At 36.0% G+C, this 18,633-nt stretch overlaps 1 protein-coding gene and 1 long non-coding RNA gene across 2 annotated transcripts; one reads left to right on the top strand and one right to left on the bottom strand.

Annotated features, from left to right (window-relative positions):
- Nucleotides 1-2,193: 2,193 nt before the first annotated feature.
- Nucleotides 2,194-2,802, bottom strand: LOC132800727 (secreted RxLR effector protein 161-like). Its single transcript, XM_060814977.1, has one exon. It carries the CDS (start codon nt 2,800-2,802, stop codon nt 2,194-2,196), a length of 609 nt encoding a protein of 202 aa, XP_060670960.1.
- Nucleotides 2,803-10,991: 8,189 nt separating this feature from the next.
- Nucleotides 10,992-13,566, top strand: LOC132800612 (uncharacterized). Its single transcript, XR_009635798.1, has 5 exons — nt 10,992-11,060; nt 11,177-11,443; nt 12,766-12,867; nt 12,945-13,010; nt 13,441-13,566. It is a non-coding gene; the product is annotated as an uncharacterized LOC132800612 (long non-coding RNA).
- Nucleotides 13,567-18,633: the final 5,067 nt, after the last annotated feature.

Below are 18,633 nucleotides of genomic sequence, written 5' to 3'. Positions count from 1 at the left end.
TGGGAGAAAATTCCACTCCAGGGTCACACAGATTCCAGGGAAGACTACTCATTCTGCACCACAAAGGATCACCACTTTTTTGAGCAATTTCATTCCTAAGACGATGAAACTTGACTTTCCGAAATATAACGGCAAAGAAGATCCTACTACTTGGGTTTGCCGTGCTGATCATTTCTTTGCACTTCATGAAATTGCTGAATCTGATAAGGTAACTTTGGCTTCCTTTTACTTAGAAGGTGATGCTCAACTCTAGTTTCAAATGTTGGAGCAGGAAATTATGTATGTTACTTGGGAAGGCCTCAAGAATGGACTTTTTGCTGGATTGGATCAAACCAGTTTGAAGATCAATTTGGAGAATTAATCAAGCTTCGCCAAATAGGGACAGTATTAGACTACCAAAGTGCTTTTGAGAAGCTATTGTCCAAAGTTGGACCATTGTCACCAGAAAGAAAGGTTAGCTGCTTCACAATCGGGTTGAAAGATAGCATTCAAACTAATGTGCTTCCTCATCGACCTACTACTCTAACTATGGCAATCGGGTTGGCAAGGCTATTTGAAGCTCAAGATCAAGTACAAAGAAAACCAGGTACTCAATTATTCCAGCCAACTAATATGGTGAAGGCCAATTAAGGAGTGCCGGGTCGCAACCCATCAATGGTTAAGAAAATAACACCAGAAGAATTGAACGAGCGATGGAAAAAAGGGTTGTGCTTTCACTGTAATGACAAATACTCATCTGGACACAATTGTAAAAAACTTTTCTTGATAGATCCAAGTTGGGAAGAAGACGATGATGAAGAAATGGAGATTGAGAGTGACACAAAGCCGGAAATCTCTTTGCATGCAATGGCGGGCATACAAGCTCCAAAGACAATGAGTATTTGGGGTGGACTCAAGGGACATTCGATGGTTTCTCTCATTGACTCCAGAAGCACACATAACTTTATTAGCTCCTGAATAGCACACCAAGCAGGAATTCAACCAAATTTTTCAACAAAACTTGAGGTAATGGTGGCATCTGGTGAAAAGTTAGTAAGCCCAAGAAAATGTGCTTCAATTCCTTTCAAACTTCAGAAGGTATCATTTTTGGCTGATTTCTTTGTATTACCATTAGAAGGATATGTTGTTGTGCTAGGTATCCAATGGTTGAGAACACTAGGGCCTATACAGTGTGTTGTGGAAAGCAGCAAGAACAAGAAATAAAATCAATGAGATGCACACACGATTTAACGAGGTTCGGCCAAATACTATTGCCTACGTCCTCGTGCTCAGGTTCTGAGCTTCTGCTATTATTGATAAAATGAGGAAAAACAAGAGCTTAACAGATTCTTTAATGGTGAATCACTCAGAACAACACCCAACCCAACCCGTAAGCCCACATACACCCTCACTCAATCTGTCTTAACCAATCTCACAAAGAAATTGTTCTCACACCTACAGATTATCTTGATGAGTTTGTATAAACACGAAGAACTCGACTTCCTCTCACAATCACTGATACACAAACTCAACCCTTAGCTCTGCAATTCTACAAAAACCAGAAGTAAGAATGAAGAAGACGAAGACCGTTATATATATATCCAGCATTGCTGTTGCTGATGTGGCAATCCAAAATGACGTGGACCAATGATACTTAGACCTTCATATAACCACCATAACTAATTCACATGGCCTGTACGTGATTCTGTTATCCAGATAAAACCACCATTGCGCCAATACGACACCGTCCTACTTAAATCATTAAAACCAGATGCAAAACGCTGTCGTTCTTCTTCTCAAAACTATGTAAATGTATTATATCCAAAAACGACATCGTTTCTTACTTCCTTTATGCACAAGCTTAAACAGCAGATGCACATCAGTTCTCAAACTCCTCAACTCTTGAGGATTATTTCTTTACATTTCTCCACCTAATCCTCAAGAGTGTAATTATAGCAGAAACTCTGTGAACCCTCCTTGCAATCTTCCCTTAAATCAACATTAACCTACCCCAATATTGAGCAAGGTTTTACATGAATTAAACCTGCTCAGGGGTAAAACTTTAGTACCCATATCAATAGGATTAAGTTCTGTAGGTACCTTTTCTAACTTTACTTCCTTCCTTTCCACCATATCCCGTATGAAATGATATTTAATCTGAATGTGTTTTGATCTCTCATGAAATACAGGATTCTTAGAAAGATGTATTGCACTTTAACTATCTGAATAGAGTATGACAGCCTTGTGTAACATATTAAGTTCTAACAGTAAACCTTTAATCCATATTGCTTCCTTTGCAGCATCTGTTATTGCCATATATTCTGCTTTTGGAGTAGACAAAGCTACTATGGCTTGTAAATGTGACTTCCAACTTACACAATTCCCACAAACAGTGAATACATATGCTGAGATTGAATTTCTCTTATCTCGATCTCCAGCATAGTCTGCATCTGTGTAGCCAAGCAATTCTATTCCATCCTTGCTGCCTTTAAACACCAATCCTTCATTTGCAGTGAGTTTTAAATACCTTAAGAGCCACTTTACTGCATCCCAATGACTCCTTCCAGGATTTGACATAAACCTGCTGAGCACACTTACTGCATAAGTCAAATCTGGCCTTGTACTGATCATAAGATACATAACTAAACCTATTGCACTTGAATATGGTACAGTAATCATATCTTCTCTTTCTTGTTCATTACTAGGACACTGTTCCATTGACAACTTGTAATGACCACCTAGAGGCACAGAAACAGGCTTAGCTTCACTCATATTGAACTTGGAAAGTATCTTTTGAACATATGATGTCTGTTGAAGTTTCATCTTTCTATTTCTTCTGTCCCTCTCAATTGTCATGCCCAAAATCCTTTTTGCCTAACCAAGCTCCTTCATATCAAACTCTGAACTTAGTAACTTCTTAACTGAATCAATAACTTTTGCATTTGGTCCTGACAACAACATATCATCTACATACAAAAGCAGAAATACAGCATTTGAGCTTGCTGTCTCCTTGAAGTACAAACAACTATCAAAGTTGCTCCTTATAAAACCAGCCTTCACCACAAAGGTATTAAACCTTTTATACCACTGCCTTGGTGACTGTTTTAGACCATAGAAAGACTTCTTTAGCATGCATACTAACTATCCACCCTTTCTAGTCACTTCATATCCCTCTGGTTGTTTCATGTAAATAGTTTCTTCCAAATCCCCATGAAGAAAAGCAGTCTTTACATCCAATTGTTCTAGTTCCCAATCAAAATGTGTAACTAAAGAGAGAATGATTCGAATAGTGGTATATTTGACTACACGTGAGAAGATTTCATTATAATCCACACCTTCAACCTGGGTAAATCCCTTTGCTACCAACCTTGCCTTGAATCTCACTGGATCTGACTTGGTCAACCCTTCCTTAACTTTATAAATCCATTTACAGTCAACAACTCTTTATTTTGCAGGCGCCAACACCAAATCCCATGTATGATTATCATGAAGTGACTGCATTTCCTCATCCATTGCTTGCTTCCATTTTGCTGATTCTGGAGACTTCATAGCTTCTTTATAATTCTGAGGTTCATTATCAGAGAATTCTTGAAATCCAACTAAAGCATATGCAATAAAATCTGCATAGTTGTATCTCTTATTTGGAATAATCCTCCTTCTGGCTCTATCTCGAGTCAACAGGTATCCTGGTGATGCAACAGTTCTTGAAGGTGAAGAAAGCTGTTGTCCTTGCCTTTCTTCATCTGATTCTGATTCTGAATGCTTAAGGAGTTCCATGGACTTCAGCTTCTGATGATGATTCCTTTGGTGCACTTCCCCCATTGTCTTGAAAATCAATGTCAGGCATTACTAAGTCCATTTGCCTTGACATGTGTTGTGGTTGTTCACTTTCAGTACCTGCACTGTTAGTATTCTTGCAAGGCATAATATTTTCATTGAAAATGACATCTCTACTAACAATGAATTTAAAACCATTTCTGTCCTTAACCCACAGCCTATAGCCTTTGACACCTTGAGGATATCCTAGAAAAACACATTTGATGCCTCTAGGTTCAAGCTTACCTTCTGACTGATGTGCATATGCTGCACATCCAAACACTCTCAAATTATCATAATTTGGCAACTTTCCAGACCAGACATACTCAGGTGTTTCAAAATTTAAAGCAGTTTGATGGTGACAAATTAACAAGATACATAGCATTCATAACTGCTTCACCCCAAAACAACTTTGGTAAGCCTGATGACACTAACATACACCTTACCTTATCAAGCAAGGTCCTATTCATCCTCTCAGCAACACCATTTTGCTGAGGGGTATGCTTGACAGTTCTGTGTCTCACCATTCATTGAGTCTTACAGAAATTATCAAACTCCCTATTACAGAACTCAAGACCATTATCTGTTCTTAAAGCCTTTACTGTCCTATTTGCTTGTTTTTCAACAAGTAGTTTCCACTCTTTAAACTTATTGAAGGCCTCATCTTTGGACTTCAATAAGATGACCCACACTTTCCTAGAATGGTCATCTATGATAAACATAAAGTATCTGTTTCCACTTTGAGTGGAGACTTTAGTAGGACCCTAAAGATCAGCATGAACATAATCAAGCACAGCTTTAGCTCTATTTGAATTCAAATTAAAACTGAGCCTATGTTGCTTACCTAAAATGCAATTTTCACAAAAATCTAATTTGCTTATCTGATCCTTACCAAAAACTTATTGCTTATTCAGATAATACATGCCTTTTTCACTTGTATGGCCTAATCTATTATGCCATAGCAGAGTTTTATCTGCAGAAGTATGAATTGAAGCATTGCAAGAATTAGACACAGCCTCACCAAGCAAAACATACAAACCATTTTTCTTAATGCCTTTAAAAGCAACAAAAGAGCCTTTTGAAATCCTCATTTTTCCATTCTCAGTTTTAGTGGTATAACCAACCTCATCAAGCATTCCAAGAGAAATTAAATTTCTCCTTAAACCAGGCACATATCTAACTGAGTTTAGAGTCTTAACAGTACCATCATCTAGTTTAAATTGAACATTACCTATACCAACAACTTTACAGGAATGATCATCACCAAGGAGAACTTGTCCTCCTTCATATTCCTTATAAGACTGAAAAATATCTAGTATAGGACTCATATGGAATGAACATCCTGAGTCTAGAACCCATTCAGTCTTATTTTGTTCAGTGTCAGCCACAAAAACCTCACCAGACTCTTCACTTGAGGTGACAGCAGCAAGATCACTACTCACCTGAGTCTTACTTTTGTCATCTCTCTTCTTCTTGTAGCAAAATTTCATTATATGACCTTCCCTCTTACAGTAATAACATTTTCGACCTCTAGTTCTAGACTTGGATTTGGAGTGATCTCTACTCTTGGCTCTAAACTCAGAATTACCAAAAGTCCTTGTTTGACTTCTTCCTCGAACATTAAGTCCTTCACCCTTAGACTCAGATTTCATTTCAATGTCCCTAGATTTTAAAGAACTTATCACCATATCTAAGGACAAGAAATCACGGCCATACTTTATGGCATTCTTGACCTCTCTATAAGACTCTGGTAAAGAATTTAACAAAATCACAGCATTGTGTTCATCATTGAAAGTGACTTTACAATTTGCAAGATCAAGTATTAAACGATTAAACATGTCAAGATTAGAGTCTAAATCTTTATTGGTGTCCATCTTAAAGCCAAAGAATTGCTCAAGCAAAAGAATACGATCAGGTAAAGACCTTACCAGATACAGTTGTTCCAGTTTATGCCACATTTCAGAAGTGGTGGTTACATCATCTACCTTTCTTAGCACATTATCTGACAAGTGAAGAATGATCGTACTTAGAGCAATCTCATCCATCTCCAATTTCTTGTCTTCTGAGAGATCTGCAGAGAATGTTCCATCTATGGCTCTTGCTACTTTCATCTGGACAAGAACAGCCTTCATTTTCTTCCTCCAAAGTAGGAAGTCCCCTTTGCCATTGAAGATCTCCACCTCAATCTTCGAGGCTATTCTTGATCATATGAAATTACCTAGTTCTTGATAAAGAATCTCCACCAACTTTTCTAACCTTGCTCTGATACCACTTGTTGTGGAAAGCAGCAAGAACAAGAAATAAAATCAATGAGATGCACACACGATTTAACGAGGTTCGACCAAATACTATTGCCTACGTCCTCGTGCTCAGGTTCTGAGCTTCTGCTATTATTGATAAAATGAGGAAAAACAAAAGCTTAACAGGTTCTTTAATGGTGAATCACTCAGAACAACACCCAACCCAACCCGTAAGCCCACATACACCCTCACTCAATCTGTCTTAACCAATCTCACAAAGAAATTATTCTCACACCTACAGATTATCTTGATGAGTTTGTATAAACACGAAGAACTCGACTTCCTCTCACAATCACTGACACACAAACTCAACCCTTAGCTCTGCAATTCTACAAAAACCAGAAGTAAGAATGAAGAAGACGAAGACCGTTATATATATATCCAGCATTGCTGTTACTGATGTGGCAATCCAAAATGACGTGGACCAATGATACTTAGACCTTCATATAGCCACCATAACTAATTCACATGGCCTGCATGTGATTCTGTTATCTAGATAAAACCACCATTGCGCCAATACGACACCGTCCTACTTAAATCATTAAAACCAGATGCAAAACGCTGTCGTTCTTCTTCTCAAAACTATGTAAATGTATTATATCCAAAAACGGCATCGTTTCTTACTTCCTTTATGCACAAGCTTAAACAACAGATGCACATCAGTTCTCAAACTCGTCAACTCTTGAGGATTATTTCTTTACACAGTGGGATTTCAAACAACTCCAAATGAAGTTTTTTTGGAAAAATAAAAAAGTGGTTCTACAAGGCATTACCAACGTGAGGAAAGTCAGTGATTTTATTTCTTTAACAAGAGTCATAAAACAACAACCTACTGTTATTTTACATATGATGGAAAGTGATGATTTAAAGAAGCCTAGCATGGATGTTCCGCCATAAATTTAACAACTCATGCAGCAATACCATGAAGTTTTGGAGAAGCCCACTGGATTACCTCCTCAATGAGATCATGATCATAAAATTCCTATCCTTCCTGGGCATAGCCCTGTAGCAGTACGGCCTTACCAATATCCTTATTTTCAAAAAAATGAGATAGAGAAGATCATTGAAGAGTTACTAGCTACTGGAATCATTCGTCCAAGTAATACTCCATACTCAGCTCCTATTTTGCTGGTCAAGAAACATGATGGCTCATGGAGGATGTGTATAGATTATCGGGCACTCAAAAAAAGCACAGTAAAAGACAAATTCCCTATCCCAGTGATTGATGAACTTCTAGATGAGCTGGCAGGAGCATAATTTTTTACTAAATTGGACTTACGGTCTAGATATTATCAAGTCAGAATGCATCCTGAAGACATTGAGAAGACTACTTTTTGGACACACCAAGGGCATTATGAGTTTCTAGTAATGCCATTGGTCTTACAAATGCACCTTCAACCTTCCAAGCTTTAATGAACAAGGTATTTAATGAATTATTGCGAAAATCTGTACTTGTATTTTTTGATGATATCCTTGTTTATAGTAGGACTTGGCAAGATCATATGGAGCATTTGCGAGCTGTATTTGATACATTAAGGGATAACCAACTTAAGATGAAGTTCGAAAAATGTCAATCTGGGAGACAAGAGGTGCAATATTTGGGACATGTAATTTCCAAAAATGGTGTCTCAGTTGATCCTACTAAAATAGAAGCAATATTATCGTGGCCCAAACCAGCAAATCCAAAAGCTTTACGTGGGTTCCTCGGACTCATAGGTTATTATAGAAAATTTATATAGAATTATGGGAAGATAGCGGCTCCACTCACTAACATGTTGTGGAAAAATTCCTTTAAGTGGTCTTTGCTAGCAGAAGAATCTTTTCAACAATTGAAGCAAGCTATGTCTCAAGCCCTAGTACTATCCTTACCTAACTTTTCTAAAATGTTTATTGTTGAATGTGATGCCTCTGGAGTTGGTGTTGGAGCTGTATTATTGCAAAACAGACCAATCGCTTATTTCAACCAAGCCTTGCATGGAAAAAACCTTCTTTTGTCTACACATGAGAAGGAGATCCCCACCTTGGTGCTGGCAGTTCAAAAATGGAGGCCATATTTGCTTGGAAGAAAGCTTATAGTGCGAACTGACCATCAAAGTCTCAAGCACTTATATTCTCATAAAATTACCACCATAGCTCAGCAAAAATGGTTATATAAATTAATGGATTTTGACTTCCAGGTGGAATACAAGAAAGGAGGTGAGAATATTATAGTTGATGCCCTCTCTAGACGTTATAAGGTTGGTGAAAACATGGGTATAGGTACATTATTGGCATTTTTGCAATTGACTCCCCACTAAATAGATGCCATTAAAAAAGACATTAAGGACTTCCAGCCACTACATGCTTAAGGAAAAGAATTTAGCAAGATGAAGCCATAAGACCTTGGAGCCTTTCAGATGGAGTAATCTTATTCAAGAATCAAATCTACCTTTCAAATGATTCAACATTAACAAAAGCTATCATTGAAGAATTTCATGGGAGCACACATGAAGGGTATGTTAAGACACTTCAGCGTATTAAGACCAATTTTTACTGGAAGGAGATGAGAAGCATATCAAGGAATTTATTTGGTGCTGTAATGTCTGCCAACAGAATAAATCAGAACAATCATCACTAGCAGGACTCTTGCAACCTCTTCCGATTCCAAAATTAATTTGGAAAGATATGTCAATGGATTGTGTGGAAGGTTTGCCATCCTCCAATTCTCTAGCTACCATCCTCAAACAGATGGGCAAATGGTAGTAGTGAATCGAACTTTGAAAATGTATCTGCGGTATTTTGCTAGTTCCAGGTCGAAAGAGTGGGAAAAATGGCTAGAATATTGCTACAATCCAGCTGCCATTCTACAATACAAAAAATATCGTTTGAAGTAGTGTATGGAAAAAGCCCTCCAAGATTGTTTGATTACATTCCGAGTACAGCTAGAGTGGAAGCTGTTGAACAGGAGTTGGTGAGCAGAGACCGCGTATTGGCAGAGGTACACGATCATATAATTCAAGCTCAAGCAAGAATGAAGAAAGTCTATGACTCAAAACACAAGAAAAAAGAGTTTAATGTGGGAGATTGGGTGTTTCTAAAGTCACAACCATACAGACAATCATCACTTGCTACAAGAAAAAATCTCAAGTTATCAGCTCAGTTTTATGGGCCATTTGAAGTTTTGGAAAAAATTGGGAAGGTAGCTTATAGACTCAATTTACCATCTACCTCTCGGTTACATCCTGTATTTCATGTTTCAATGCTTAAAAAGCAAATTGGTGATAAACAAACAGTGTTAGAATCACTATCAAAATTGGATCAAGATGACTTGCTTGTTCCTACACCTCAGGCCATTTTGGATCAAAGAAAAAGAAAAGAAAAAAATGAAGTTCTTATACACTGGTAGGGGTTATCTCCAACAGAATCTATTTGGGAGGTTATGGAGACAATTCAGGAACGTTTTCCAGAATTTGCCCTTGAGGACAAGGGTGTTTCTTAAGGGGGAAGGAGTTGTTACATCAACAGTTTTGAAGAGTTCAATTGCAAAAAATGAGTCTTGGGTTGATCAATTAGAGTTACTAGAGTTTGGTTAATTTGTTAGCTTCCTATTTCTTTGATATTAGTTTCCTATTTTCTTGCATTGTAACATTGGGCTCCTTCTATAGAAAAGCCTGCCTATTGTTGAATAAAGTATCATTGAAAAAGCAAATTCTTATTTCACTTGTCTTGTCTACATTGGGAGGAGTTGATCCCTCGAAGTATCAACACTTTTATTCATTATTTTTTCTTTGGTTCCCCGAAATATTCACACTTTTACTCTTTATTTATTTTCTTAAAAAAACAAACTTGATATTGTATCAGGGGTGGTGGAATGATCGACGAGGTCGTAAGGGTTTGCACCGGTGAGCATACAGGCACGTCGTAGGGCTTCCATGTCCTCATCGAAACCGCCATCATCGGAAAACTCTTTTTCTTCGTCTTCTTCTTGGTTTTCCAACAAAGGAGACATTGCTGTTTAGTTTGGTGCGTTAGCCAAAGAGAAAAAAGAAAAAAGAAAAATAGTAAAAGGGCAAAAAATGTATTTGAGAGAGAGAGAGAGAGAGAGAGAGAGAGAGAGAGGGAGCGAAAAAGAGCAGTGAGAGAGAAAGAGAGATTGTTTTTTATGCTATTTAAATGAATGGAAATCTAGTGTTTGCTTTTTGGCTATTTGTTTGCTTTTATATTGGATCTATGAAAATAGGCCCATTTACACAGAAACATAAGTCACAGCCATTTGGGTTTTTTTAATGGGCCTTCATCATGCTTATGAGTTTTTCTTTGGGAAATTTGGCCCAATACCCTCATAGGGATGAGGTTAACGATTTTTGCCCCCTCATTTGATATCTTTTTTTTCTACCCCTTCAATTTTTGATAATCCCAAAATACCCTTATATCCAAATTAAATATTTTTATTCTTTTTTTTTCTATGTTTTTTTCTTTCTTTTCTTCATCCGACTTTTCTCTTCTCCTTATAATCAATATCCAGCCCATTAGGAGCCCTCTGTTTCCTTTTGCATCGGCCGGATTGTAAGCTTGGAGACTGTGCGTTTTGAAGGAAATGGTGAAGAGGTGACTCAGAGAGAAAACTGCAGGGTTTTAGAGAGCCCTAGGAGCAGAAGCAGAAGCAACAGGTAGGCAACAGCGAAGTAGGAAAGCATAAGGCTCATTCTATCAATCACTGGTAATCTTCTCCTCTCCATTTTCAAATTCTTAAGCTTTTCCCCAGACATTTTCTTACTCGTTTCGCTAATAATGAAATAGTTTTTTTTTTTAAAATAAATAATATATTTTAGATTGTTATAATTCAGGGTAGCGTAATTCAGTGCTGCGAGAGGTGGGACGGCGATACTTCAGTGCAGTTTCAACAGAGGAATACGTAAGGAGGAACTACATAAGCGATGTCTCTAAGTATAACACTGTTATCGATTCTCTCACCGCGCAGAGAAGGTAGATTCTAATTTTGAGTTTCTTTTTGTGGTTTTGGGATTTTTTCTTTTTTTTTTTGGGAGAAATTGTGAAAGTTGTGTTCTTTTTTTTTTTTTTTTTAATAACGGTGGTGGTAGGCATTTCTTGCTGAGAGATGTGTATGATGATATGATGCTGGATGGAGTACCCCAGATGATGTTCTATCTGCTTTAAGACGACATTCTTCAATTTCTCAACATCGAAAATCTCTGGTTTCTAATTTTCCAAGGAAGTACAGAGGATCAAGATGGAATAAGGAAGATTTTAGTCATTCTAATGCTTTGGACCATAAAGATAGTGGTGCGAAAGGTGTTCAAGACTTGTGGAACAAAAAATCAAGGTCTACAGGTCCACCAGAACAGAAGGTGAGATTTTTTTCATCATATTTTTGTCCTATTTAATATGCATCTTATTGATCTGTGCATTCTTCAAAACATAAGATGAAATTATTATGTTATTAGTAATGATTTTCTTCTGTATCGGTACTAGATGCTGTAAAATCGAACATGTAAAAAGATGTTTCTGATAGGTGCTTGCCACATGCCAGTCACATTTACTATGAGGAAGCATTGACCACGTTACAAATATTTGATATTTTCAATTGCTTAGGAAGTGCTTTTTGGGTAGCATCCCAGAAGTCCTGGTGGCATTTTTCTCCTTTGTGGAATTTTTTGCTGAATAACCTTTCTTTTGTCTTGTGGAATTTTTTGCTGAATAATCTTTTTTTGGTTTTGGTTTAGTTGATTTACTGATATTTTGTTTTCAATCTTTTGATAATTTTTTTCTATCATGAGCTCTCATGTTCACCATTCTCAAGGCTTCCTGTATAATCAAGGACACATACTATTTGCACATTAAAACCTGCCTTGATTAGGTTTGCCAGTTTGCAAATATACTATGAAATACCCTAGCCATTTGGATTTGTTGATTCTATACTCTCATATATATTTCTCTTTCATCTCTCTCATATAATGTTGATGATCACCTCAATGTTATATATAAAAAACTAGCAAAGGAGAGTTCATCAAGAAGAAAACCAACTGGTCCTTTATTTATTTAGGATAGTTGTTAAGTAGCCTGCATTAATGGACGAATGAATGGTTTTCTCAAAACGGTTTCTAAAAGTGAAGATGCTGAGGATGTTGTGTCTCCAATAAGTAAGCCGCAGATTGTTGCTAAGTCACAGTAGCTAACAATGAATGTGGAAATCTTAGCTTAAGTACTTGGAAAAGAAAGTAACTGCTTTAAAGATTGATCTGTATAAAAATTGAGGGAAAAGGAGCTCTGATTTGCAATAACTGGTGAAATTTTTTTTTTTCTGGACTTCTTTTGCTCACCATTAAATCCCCAAGTTTAATTGAAATATCCTTTGCATAAAAAGGAACTGGAAAACAAGATTTCCACTATAGTGGAATCCTATTTACATTTCCCATGTTTCTTTGACTTGTATATGACTGATTGATGTATGCAGTAATTGTTTCTCTTGATTTTATGTTTGTGTGTGTCTATGTTATTAACTTATGTTAGTAGAGTCCATAAACATGAGCCCATACATTATTTTTGCCCTACATTTTTTTTTCATTTTTTTTTTCTTTTTAACACTTTACTTTTTAGTTTCATTGTTATCTCTTCTAGTCTTTTATTTCTATTTCCTTTATCTTTCCCTCAAGTGTTTTTTACTCTGTAGGTTAATGCTAGTGATGATCGGTCATCATCAACAATTGAAGCAAAAATTCTTGATGTAGTGCAGATGAACTCTATCACTGTTGACTCGAGGCCAAAGTGCTTGGTTGGTATTATTTTTTATGGTTACCCTTCTTATTCTCGAATGTATGCAGAAGAAACAAGTTACTACTTTTTCTCTAGGTGATTGATGAAATAGATGGAGCTCTTGGTGATGGCAAAGGTGCTGTGGAGGTTATTCTAAAGATGGTAATTGTGTGTTTTATATTATTATTATTTTTTTGGGTCTTGTGTGTTTTCCATTATTGAATACTGCTTACTTATTAAATTTAATTGTCTGCACGCTTATTTGTATTTTAATATAATTGTAGTTATAGTTATTTTATTACTATAATTGCTGTTGGTGATTAAATATAACTACTTTCGTTGTTATCAGTTATTGTTGTCATGTATAATTCTTGTTTTCCTTAATGTTTAATGCAAACTGTCAATTATTGCATTTACTTCATTATCAACATGAGAATCATAAGGGAAATTTACTGTTTAAACTCCATGGTTGCACATTCTATACGTTAACAGAAACCTCCATTTCTACCGAGGGTAATATATTCAGCTATGGTGGTTTTTATTTCCCAGTGCTCATTATATTTTTCACTTTTATTTTATGTTGTTCATATAGGTTTCTGCAGATAAGAAGTCTGATACAGGGAAGGAGAATTTTCCAAATGAAGAAAATCATGAAAGTACATAGAAAGTTTATCATTCATATGGAGTTTCCTTTTCATGATTCCCTGGAAAAAGGTACGTAGAAAGTTTATCATTCATATGGAGTTTCCTTTTCATGATTCTTTTCATGTAAACTAGATAGTATTTTTTGCTTATTGACAACTACTTGCTTTCTGCAGGGTTCATATATTTGTTCAACCAATAGTTAATCGTGTTGTCAGTCGGTGATCCTTGACTACCATGGCTGATGTTTAATTGCTATGACAATTTCAAGCCTTTCCATTTCTGATTTCATTTGTTTTATAGACATTTTAGATACTTTGTTGCTTTCATGATTTCTGAAATTTCCTTAGAATTTCTGATATGAAGTCAGTGAATGGAAATAGGATCTTTAGATGGAAGACTTAATTATTTTGATTATCCAATTCAATCTTCGAGACAACATATCCACTTGCATACTTACTACTTACAAGACAGTTTGATAATGACTCGCTTTGTGATATTTTTCTTCCTTTGTTGATGTCTAGACCAATAATTCTACTCTTCACAGTTTGCATATAGCATTTATTGCATATGAGGACAGCTAAGCTCTTCAGTTCTCATTATATTTATTTAAAATTTTTTTGAGGGAATCCCTTATTTTATTAAATCAGATATGCTTTTTTGTCAAGTATTAAAAAAAGTTAGTCATTTTTTTAGGTTGAGATTTAAAACAAAATGCTTCTGTAATTTTCCTTAATTATTTACAATAATTTTTCTTTTTAAAATATTTCGAATCCAAGATCGTTTGTATGAATCCAATAAAACAAATAAATAAGTGTATATATAAGTGGTCTCTCAACTATTTTGTGAATTTGTGACTCCTATTTTGGTTTTAACAATCATATCCTCCAACTCATCCAAACACTCCACCACCATTAGTCCTTTTTTAATCTTTGGTTAAAAAACTTTAATAGATTCAAAACATTTATGTCATGAGACATCAAAATATTAGAGTCCTTTTTTATTTTTTTGTTAAAAAACTTTAATAGATTCAACACATTTATGTGATGAGACACCAAATATTAGCTAATTTGTGGAATTTATTATTATTATTATTATTATTTGGGGAATTTGGCCCAATGCCCCCATAGGGATGAGCTTCACGATTTCTACCCCTTCATTTGCTATCTTTTTTTTTTCTACCCTTTTAATTTTTAATAATCCCAAAATACCCTTATATCCAAATTAAATATTTTTATCTTTTTTTATTTTATGTTATTTCTTTCTTTTCTTTCACCCGACTGTTCTCTTCTCCTTCATCACGCTTCCCTAAAGCTGGCTCATCTCTTCTCATTCATCCATCAAGCTTTCTTTACCTAGTTTCCGTTTTGCCAAATAGCCCCGTTTCGTCTCTTCGGTCACCAAAATTCCATACAAAGAAAGAAATTGATGGTTTGGAATTCGAAATTAGGGTATTGTGAAGAAGGAGGATGTGGATTTATATACGAAGCTCAAGGGTGGTACTGCATGGCGGAAGCAGATGCATAAGCTTGCTGTTTCACTTGGCCTTTCTGATAAAATGTCTGGTCTGTTTGCTTCATTTTTCCTTTGACTTTTCTATTTGAGTGGTTTCAAGGGTTTATTGAAAACATTTGTGGAGTGTATTTTTTTTTTTCTAATTGCTTTTGGGATAAGTTGGAATCGAAATTAGGGTTATGTTTTTTTGTTTTTGCTATTTCTGTAATTTTTTTCCTTATGCTTTTGTAATTTTTGTTTTAGGTAGTGTTCGGTGTGCGATCTGATGGTCTGATAATGGAAATCAGCAAGGATTTGGGAATGGAGGATGGGGATTTTGTGGTGGAGACTTGCATTACGCATAGTCTACCCCCGACATTGACTCTTGAGAAGGGATTAGAGAGTATCAAAGATGCTGTGGGGAAGTTGAAGCTGAATCCTCCTTCTACCTCATGTGGGTTCTTTCGGTTTCAGGTACTGGAAAATTCCGTATGTGATTTTCATTTCACATACTATGTCGTTTCACTTTGCTGTTTTGATACTATGTCATTTTGTTTGGTTTTCATTTCATATGTGATTCTGTGAGGATTTCTAAAGGTCGCTGTGCCTTCCAGTGCGAAAGCTTTGGATTGGTTTGCCTGTCAGTCAGAGTCTTGCGAGGTTTCCTCTGTTTTTATGTCGAAGGAAACAGAAAATCGTGATTGTATGTGAATGAAACCGTTGGAGTTTTTGGAATTGGGTCTGCTGTTCACTTTACACGGAGTTCTTCTTCTATCTCAGGAGAGAAGACAATGAGCAAAAGGTTTAGATTCTCGTATCTCTTATTTCTCACTCATCAAAAGCGTCTCCTATGATGATTTAGGGGTTGCATTTGGTTTTTGTTATTTGTTGTCTGTTGTTCATTATATATATATATATATATATATATAAAATTAATTTTAACCTTATTAGGACAAGAGTTTCCTTTTTTCCTATTGAGCTTAATGGCTGAACTGGTTAAAGTTGGGGGTTTGTAATAGGGTTCCCCAACTCCATAAAAGAAAAGGTTTCCCTTTGAATAGTTAGTCTGAAAGATGAATATTTCAAACTTCTATTTGGAGGGTCATGGACAATTTTGGAGCTATTGAGACTTACGGCTTACCCTATTCCATTGACATCAAGGTGCAGGAGGTTATGTAATCATTTTTTTAAGTGGCTTTAGGCTAACGAACGGAATATGTGTTGAATAAGAACCCAAGATTTGTTAGTTATTTTGTTGAAAGGTCTATTTGGAAAATGACAAGGCAAGAATGAAATTGAATATTAACGTGAACTCTTCATTGGTAATTATGTAAGGAATGTTTCAACATATATGCTAAAGGCTCTAAAACATTTTATAAAATTTAGAATAATTTTGTCCATTTATTGGAAATTTATGGTTGGTATGAAAAATTGATTAAGTAATGATGGTTAGTTGCTTATGGTTATGCATCTAATTATGATGCAAAATCTGTTGCCTTAAAAGGTTCCTGCGTGTTTGATAATTTGCATTTGGTAATGCAAATATGATGCATACTGTAGTGGCAATTTTTTTATCTGCATTTAGGTGTACATTTTACCAATTTTTTGGGCCCCACAAGTCCCCTTACGTGTGTTAAATGAAAAACCATGCAAAATATGAATTCTAAAATTATCCTAAGGAGGGAAAACCCCAAAATATCTGAAAAATTTCTCAAATTGGCCAAAAAATTACGATGACTGTAGACCTTCGGTAATTCCCGATGAAACCTTCAGTAACCAACATATACCCTCTGGAAAAATTACCGAAGGTTTCATCGGGAATTATCGAAACCCCTATGGTAATCACGTTTTACCAATTTTTTGGGCCCCACAAGTCCCCTTACGTGTGTTAAATGAAAAAACATGCAACATATGGATTATCCAATGATCGTAATGAGAGAAAATCCCAAAGTTGCTTAAAAGCTCTCAAATTGGCCAAAAAAATACGATGACTGTAGACCTTCGGTAATTCCCGATGAAACCTTCGCTAACCAACATATACTCTCTGAAAAAATTACTGTAGGTGTCATCGGTAATTACCAAAACCCCAGTGGTAATCACATTTTACCAATGTTATGGCCCCCACAAGTCCCATAATGTGTGTTAAATGCAAAAACATGCAAAATATGGATTCTAAAATTATCCTAAGGAGGGAAATCCCCAAAATCTCAGAAAAAGTTCTCAAATTGGCCAAAAATTTATGATGACTGTAGACCTTCGGTAATTCCCGATGAAACCTTCGGTAACCAACATATACCCTCTGGAAAAATTACCGATGGTTTCATCGAGAATTACCGAAACCCCTATGGTAATCACATTTTACCAATTTTTTGGACCCCACAAGTCCCCTTACGTGTGTTAAATGAAAAACCATGCAAAATATGGATTCTAAAATTATCCTAAGGAGGAAAAACCCCAAAATCTCTGAAAAAGTTCTCAAATTGGCCAAAAAATTACGATGACTGTAGACATTCGGTAATTACTTATGAAAGCGTCGGTAACCAACATATACCCTCTGGAAAAGTTACCGAAGGTCTACAGTAATCATATTTTTTTGGCCAATTTGAGGATTTTTTAAGCAATTTTGGGATTTTCTCTCCCTAGGATAATTTTAGAATCCATGTTTTGAATGTTTTTGCATTTAACACACATTATGGGACTTGTGGGGTCCATAACATTTGTAAAATGTGATTACCACTGGGGTTCGATAATTACCGATGACACCTACGGTAATTTTTCCAGAGAGTATATGTTGGTGATCGAAGGTTTCTTCGGGAATTACCGAAGGTCTACAGTCATCGTAATTTTTTGGCCAATTTGAGAAAATTTTAAGATATTTTGGGGTTTTCCCTCCTTAGGATAATTTTAGAATCCATATTTTGCATGGTTTTTCATTTAACACACGTAAGGGGACTTATGGGGCCCAAAAAATTGGTAAAATGTGATTGCCATAGGGGTTTCGGTAATTCCCGATGAAACCATCTGTAATTTTTTCCAGAGGGTATATGTTGGTTACCGAAGGTTTCATTGGGAATTACCGTAGGTTTATAGTCATTGTAATTTTTTTGCCAATTTGAGAAAATTTTCAGATATTTTGGAGTTTTCCCTCCTTAGGATAATTTTAGAATCCATATTTTGCATGGTTTTTCATTTAACACACGTAAGGGGACTTGTGGGGCCCAAAAAATTGGTAAAATGTGATTACCATAGGGGTTTCTGTAATTCCCGATGAAACCATCGGTAATTTTTCCAGAGGGTATATGTTGGTTACCGAAGGTTTCATTGGGAATTACCGAATGTCTACATTCATCGTAATTTTTTGGCCAATTTGAGAAATTTTTCAAATATTTTGGGGTTTTCCCTCCTTAGGATAATTTTAGAATCCATATTTTGCATGGTTTTTCATTTAACACACGTAAGGGGACTTGTGGGGCCCAAAAAATTGGTAAAATGTGATTACCATAGGAGTTTCGATAATTTCCGATGAAACCATCGGTAATTTTTCCAGAGGGTATATGTTGGTTACCGAAGGTTTCATCGGGAATTACCGAAGGTCTACAGTCAACATAAATTTTTGGCCAATTTGAGAACTTTTTCAGAGATTTTGGGA

The sequence above is a fragment of the Ziziphus jujuba genome, chromosome 2 (assembly GCF_031755915.1).
Source record: "Ziziphus jujuba cultivar Dongzao chromosome 2, ASM3175591v1".
NCBI lineage: Eukaryota > Viridiplantae > Streptophyta > Magnoliopsida > Rosales > Rhamnaceae > Ziziphus > Ziziphus jujuba.
Note: the sequence above shows the minus strand (reverse complement) of the source record. Positions and strands in the feature narration are given on the sequence as shown.

What these genes read in the sequence shown, in the direction of transcription:
- LOC132800727 (XM_060814977.1), bottom strand. Translation starts at nt 2,802, where the DNA reads ATGAAACTTCAACAGACATCATATGTTCAAAAGATACTTTCCAAGTTC.